The 7,048-nt window shown below is 38.6% G+C and overlaps 1 protein-coding gene across 1 annotated transcript; it reads left to right on the top strand.

Annotated features, from left to right (window-relative positions):
- The first annotated feature begins 4,745 nt into the window (after window positions 1–4,745).
- On the top strand, window positions 4,746–5,492 carry LOC110446151 (putative uncharacterized protein DDB_G0286901). Its single transcript, XM_021491151.1, has one exon. The coding sequence runs from the start codon at window positions 4,746–4,748 to the stop codon at window positions 5,490–5,492; it is 747 nt and encodes a 248-aa protein (XP_021346826.1).
- Window positions 5,493–7,048: the final 1,556 nt, after the last annotated feature.

The raw sequence follows: 7,048 nt of genomic DNA, 5'->3' as shown, positions 1-7,048 counted from the left end.
TTGTGTGTGTGTGTGTTTTTAAACAATGCTTAGCTTTTTACTACCTTAACTCAAATGCCTGTGTTTTGGAATTACCGAATATTTATGCGCGTATTGAACATTGATTAATAAGATTTCAACTGTATCCGGCCCCTGTGCTCACCATCTTCGATCACGAATTCTGTTACAAGTTTGTACCTGAAATTGTAGAGACTCTTTCATGACCTTGCGCTTTCGTGGTATTGACGGACCCGCTACCTTGTAACTCCATTACTCTGAGAAACCTCATCTCATAACTCTTGGCAGTACATATAAAAAAGCAACAAAACTCGGGACATTTCACGCTTAAGGCTGAGTAGCGAGGCCCGGGGGCGTTTGGGCCGGAGGAGACGGCTGATGACAGATAAGTGGCTGACCTATATCGGTCTCCTGTCATTCGTTAACACTTAGCCGACTGATCGGAATCCAGGTCGCTCAAACGCTTGAATTAAGTTTGAACCCCACGCACTTTCAAGCATTTACATGTTTCAAACGCAAAGCGCACCTCTCTTCTGGGATTTTAAATACCGTTATATGGCATATACGATACAATATTTTTTTTAATTTATTTGAAAAAATCAATTCAAAAGTTAATTTAATGTTTGATTAATTACCAAACGAATTTTGAATTCGTCATACTTTGCAGTTGATGACAAAATTATGACATCGACCAAAGATATTATCTAGGGCCCCTTAAAGTCATTGTATTGGCCAGCGATCTTGACTATTGCATATCCATCACTATCGGGGTGGTTTTATTGCATTTCAATCCAAGAATAATGGCGGAGAAAATGCCACGAGCCATAATATCCGACCTGCGATGCCGTTAACACATATGTGTGTGTGTCTTTCAAGGTGATTGAGAAAGGCCACCCTCTGTCGACCTTAGTTTTACTACATTGCTGTGACAGACCAACAAGAGTATCTTGCTCATTTTGCCTTCATTTTAAAACCCATTCTTGAATAAATTGATCAAATGACACCGCAATCAAATTTTATACTGTTTGGAGAGGCACCGAGATATGTTGTTATCTGTCCATCTTTGCCCTAGCTACAGCGGGGGGACGCCAAGCGTTCGGCCACGACAGGAGACCAAGAAATTTCTACAAACGCAAAAAGCACGAGTCCCCAAAGAGACCAAACGTCAATTAAAGAGACTACGCGAGATCAATTAAAATGAGAAAATAATTAAAAAAACAGCTCACGTAATCGATTTCCTTCCGCCCTTTGTAGTGCTCATTCAATGGCTCGTTCAATCACGTGATCACTACGCTGCCAGATCGGCCATTAAACTCACGTTATAAACATCCAGGTAGGCTAACACGTCCGGTTATATGATCTCTACCCCGAATAAACGATATCATATACTTACTTATCCAGGAAACTGTTAATACTAGTTGTCTCTTAGAAGAAGAAACATTGTTTGCGTACAAGATTTCCAGTTTGTGAATTTAGAATTTGGTAGAAGTTTCAACGTTTTTAAACTGTTCTGATCTTAAAGCATCTGTCAGAGGCGTTCTGGAGTTTATGAAGTCCTGTCATTTTGTAAACCTTAACCGGATTTAAGATAAAAATGTACCTAATCTCACCTTAACCGGATTTAAGATAAAAATGTATCTAATCTCAACCGTTCTCATCTTATTTTTTAGCCTTCACACGGATAACTGAACTAGCTACAACGATGTATTTTATGTTTGTTTTTTGTCCACGCACTAATAGCGTAACAATTCAACTCCAACTCAATGAACTGTTGCAGATGTCTGAAAAAGAGAATGTCTTTTATGCAAATGTTCATTTTACATAAACTTTCAAATGTCATGCTTTGAAGATTTCCTTTGTAAACGACAATACGAAATCAGCAGATTTCAGAAATGTAGATATCTCTTTTAAGAGATCAGATTTCAGAAACTTAAGATTACTCGTTACAGCGACAATATGAAATGAGCGGATTTCAAAAACATAGATTTCCCTTGTAAATTTCGATATGAAACAGATTTCTGAAACGCAGATTGCCTTGTAAATATCAATATGAAACATATTTCCAGAAGCCTGCATTTCTCTTTGTAAATTTCAATATAAAATAGATATCAGAAAGGGAAAATTTCATTTGTAAACCTTGTCAACGATAATATGAAATGAACAAGATTTAAGAGACGAAAACTTGTCGAGAAGTCCTTGATGGTATTTATCAAAGAATGTATGACAGGATAAAAATGTAACGAACAAGGAAGAATTTCCGCTGCTAATGACATTAATCATCGGAGACTTGTACTCTGATAGCCATAATATGACATATACTATAGATAGACCCTTTGCGGTACGATCTTATAAATGCAGACATGATTATTTGTGTACCACGATCTATAAGACGAATAGGTTACGACAACTTAATGGCCATGATGCACTGGACACGGAAACCGCGGTAATGCCGACCGTCGCTTCTTTTGTTTGAATGCGAGTCCAGTCGGGATCAGTGACCACCAGACAAGGCTAGGACCCTAACACGACAATCAAAAGGCTACAACATGGAAGTACACTTGTACAGGAAGTTTTGCATGTATTCCGCGGCCATCTTTTCCCCTGCACGTTCCTAACCTCGTGTGACGCGCCAACATCAAACGCAGATAAAAACAGTGTTTCGTTAGCAACCCTATTTGTAGAGTAATGAAAAGAGATTGTGCTCTTATTAGATTTGCGTAAGCGATCGTTCGCTCATTTTTGTAAAATTGATTAATATTGCCAAAAAATCTTCATTCATTAACTATTTCCTCTTAAATACTGTGTGTTGTTAGAGACTATGCTGCATGGTGAGCGATCGTTGACACAATTCAATGCCGTATAATAACATTAATGGCACAGCCGCACGAGGGCTAGTGATATCGTGTCACAGAGGAGGCTAACAGCAACAACCCAAAATCCTAGCTATCAGGAAATGCTAAGAGTATTACTACGCCGGGGACTGACTTTGTTCAAAAGTTGACACATGTGCGTGCAAAAATGGCTATCCGACGCGTGAAAGCGACCTCATCTTCACTCCGGAGTTTGCCGTAAGATACAATTAATGTCAATATTGACTTGAGTACCGCGAATGTAGACACTGTCTTGGGATGCCCGTTATGTCACTGTGACGAAACAATGATGCATTTCGTCAGTGCATGACGACACTTCAAAGACACCGCCACTCCAGGGTCGTAAACACTGGGTGTAAACAACGACAGGTATTGCGAGACATCCTTCTCCAAAACAGGTTAAAACGTCCACTGTCTTATTTTAGAGTTTGTTTCTCGAAGGTATGACATTCTGTTGAAGATCGCCCACTCTATATGTATTATTATTGTCAATGTTACCGTACAGCACACCTATAGAAATATAACTTACGCGTCCACTGTCTTATCTAACAGCTTGGTGTCTCAAAGGTATGACATTCTGTTGAAGATCGCCCATTCTATATGTATTATTATTGTCAATGTTACCGTACAGCACACCTATAGAAATATAACTTAAGCGTCCACTGTCTTATCTAACAGCTNCTGATAATTTTCTTTAAAAATGATGTTTTACACCATTTTACTCAAATTTCCCCCACTTGGACCCCCCTCCCCCTGGAAAATTTGGACCCCTCCCCCGATAGGTCTCTGGACCCGCCACTGCATTCTCTTGAAGATCGTCCATTTTTTTCTTTCTAAAAGTCACCACCCGCCATCTTGAAAAGAGGTTTCTTAGACGATTGCACAACAGTTAGAGCTCTTGTTTCAAAGTTATGACATTCTGTTCTGTTGAATATCGCAAATTCTTTCTTAACTAGTATTGCGCATTTCCCCGTATAGCATACCTTCAGAAATACAAGTTAGAGCGTGAAACAGTCTTACCTTAGAAAGTAACCAACTGCCTTCTTGTAAAAAGACAATACCTGCACGACAGTTAGAGCTAGTGTTTTAAAAGTTTGACATTCTGCTGAAGGTCGCTCTTCCTATATCTTTACTGCATAGTTTAAATGCATGCTCATTTCCCCGGAGAGCATACCTACAGAAATTTAAATAATGTGTTAAAAAAAAAAAAAAAAATGTTAACAGTAGATGACAAGACGACCCTCATGATGGTTCGATAATGGCGTACGTGTAGGGATGTATCACCTGTGTCGCTGTACTTAAATTTGAACTCGTCGGGGGCATTCACATACCTTTACATACTGTTCTAACGAGTACATATACATGCATCAGTGATGGTCTCCTGGGTTTTTTTCATACGAAGGGAGACAATCAATAAGCATGCTGTCGAGGAAAAGATAAATCACCTACCTATCCATCAACAAACGGAGCTACGTACCACAGAGTGGCAATAGTTTCGTAAGCGACCACTACCAGCTTGGCAAACTTAGCAAAGGAAAAAAACAGAGAGAATAAACCTGGCGATAATAAAGCTGCCATTCACTGGATCCATCAGGGTGACTTGAGGGAATAATTGAACTAAAAAGTTCTTCATTGCGTGGTGACAAACAGGGCTATTGGCATGTAATTCCCAATTAAAATCAATGGCATTGCTCATACTTGTCTGCATGCAAATGGAACAATGAATTGGTCATTTCAGAAGAAATATCTGCACGTTTTTATTTTTATAGGATTCGAACAAAAGTGCTAAAACTGACATTTTTAATAAAATCGGAATGCAATCTCTACTAAATTCTGTGTTTATTATGAAAATAATAATTGACGAATTCCATTTGCGGAATGAAGTCGTTCAACCAAACATTTTCTACTCGATCATTTGAGTCGAGAACGACAACCCGCATAGGCACAACGAATATTGACAACATCAACTCGAGTACAAATACTGACAACATGAGTACAGATTACAACACTGACCTGAGTACAGATAACAACACCATTGACCGGAGTACAGATAACAACAACACTGACCTGAGTACAGATAACAACAACACTGACCTGAGTACAGACAACAACAACACTGACCTGAGTACAGACAACAACAACACTGACCTGAGTACAGACAACAACACTGACCTGAGTACAGATAACAACAACATTGACCTAAGTACAGATAACAACAACATTGACCTGAGTACAGATAACAACACTGACCTGAGTACAGATAACAACAACACTGACCTGAGTACAGACAACAACTATGACCTGAGTACAGATAACAACAACACTGACCTGAGTACAGAAAACAACAACACTGATCTGAGTACAGATAACAACAACATTGACCTGAGTACAGATAACAACAGCACTGACCTGAGTACAGACAACAGCAACACTGACCTGAGTACAGATAACAAAAACACTGACCTTAGTACAGATAACAACAACATTGACCTGAGTACAGATAACAACAACACTGACCTGAGTACAGATTACAACAACACTGACCCGAGTACAGATAGCAATTACACTGACCTGATAACAGATAAGGCAAATATTGACCTGAATTTATATAACGAAAACATTTAATTGAGTTCTGATAATGACAGAACGACAACACGCACTATGCAAACTGCGACCCATCAAATTCGGTTGACGTCCTTGATGACGTCAAGTTTTGTGGATACACGGAAATAAACAGTGGTGTCTTAATGTATGTCAGCAATTTGACATATTTTGTCTCCTCAGTACGCAATAAAAGTCATACCAGGAGTTCTCATACGAAAATATAGGGAAGCCCGTAACATAGAGACAACAAATCCAAACGCATATAATTAATGTTGAATTAGGCAAATGATGTTGAGCTTTTTATCATTACATCGCACATTTACGTAGAATTTCTTAACCTTTACTCGGAGAGGTATACAGCTTATATATTCCTTGAGATAAGACAATCGTGTATGTAAAACGGACGTATATCGTGACCACGCTACCAATGATAACCCTATATAGGCAGTGCGATGTCTGGGAAGTGACATGTGGTCAGTATGTCTTGCACTCTAATCTAGTAGTGGACAATTAACCTTAACAGTTAAGAAACTGTTTATCTTTAATATAAATTCGTTATCATTTGACGCTTCCTTTTTATTGATAATTGTGAGAAAGCATTATCAAAGTTTGCAACCGTTACGAATCTATTTGTTTATTTTCTGTATTAAAAGAAACGATCGGACGTGAACGTGTCCACTATCAGAGACGCATCTTAACGTTAATCAGAAGAACGTGTTAGAACCTTAAAGACTGAAGACGGTTGATAACTCATAGCTGTGTTTCTACCCTTCGGTAATAAGCGGGGTTTACAAAACACAAGTTCAATTCTACTTACGTTTGCTGAAGACTTTTTCCTCGAGACAATGAAATTTTCCTAGAAAATCCGTTCACACGTAACTGACAACATCCAAGGCGGTGAACTACTAATAAAGTGTAGCAGTGTTTTCTCTCCGTCAGGTCCAGGGGGAGGGGGCGGGGCTAGCCGTCAACTCGTTTGTCATCTGTCAAATGCACCTTCCTTCCCATTCATACAGGTAAGATAAGGAGTTTTCACCTGTACGAACGGTAAAGGTGTCTATAGCTGACGTACAGATAGTGGCAGAGATCCGTGAAATATACTGTAGCATCAGATACGCGCGTTGTTTTAATCTTTGGCCGCGTTATAGAGTTACATTCATACATACGACTTTTCCCCGACTTTCAACTTCATATATATTTATTTGCAACAAATCTTATTATTTTATGTTTCTCATTTAATCATACGATCATGATTTTGTCATGAAAATTGCGAATTAAAAATCCATGCTTATGTCAATATCGCCTTTATTGTCATCAAAATAAACTGGAACCATATATGTCAATTCGTTATCATTTTATGACGTCGCAGGTAGGTTTTAACATAAAATGTATCGGAAATATGTGTATTCAACTTGCTCAATTTATCTGTTCAAAAATGAATGAAATGCAAGATCCAAAACGATACAAATGCAACAGTGCGAGAAAAATAGGCCAAACATAAGCAAATGGAAGGAGAATAGGACAAGGTTATGTGCTAAGTCCTTATTTAATCTTCTAGATTAGAAACTCTATATTCA

The sequence above is a fragment of the Mizuhopecten yessoensis genome, unplaced genomic scaffold, assembly GCF_002113885.1.
Source record: "Mizuhopecten yessoensis strain PY_sf001 unplaced genomic scaffold, ASM211388v2 scaffold2597, whole genome shotgun sequence".
Classification (NCBI taxonomy): Eukaryota; Metazoa; Mollusca; class Bivalvia; order Pectinida; family Pectinidae; genus Mizuhopecten; species Mizuhopecten yessoensis.
The sequence above is the reverse complement of the archived record's forward strand: the minus strand, read 5'-3'. Positions and strand labels throughout refer to the sequence as shown.

Bases quoted from the DNA above. Each gene is read 5' to 3' on its own strand.
- LOC110446151 (XM_021491151.1), top strand. From the start codon at position 4,746: ATGAAGTCGTTCAACCAAACATTTTCTACTCGATCATTTGAGTCGAGA.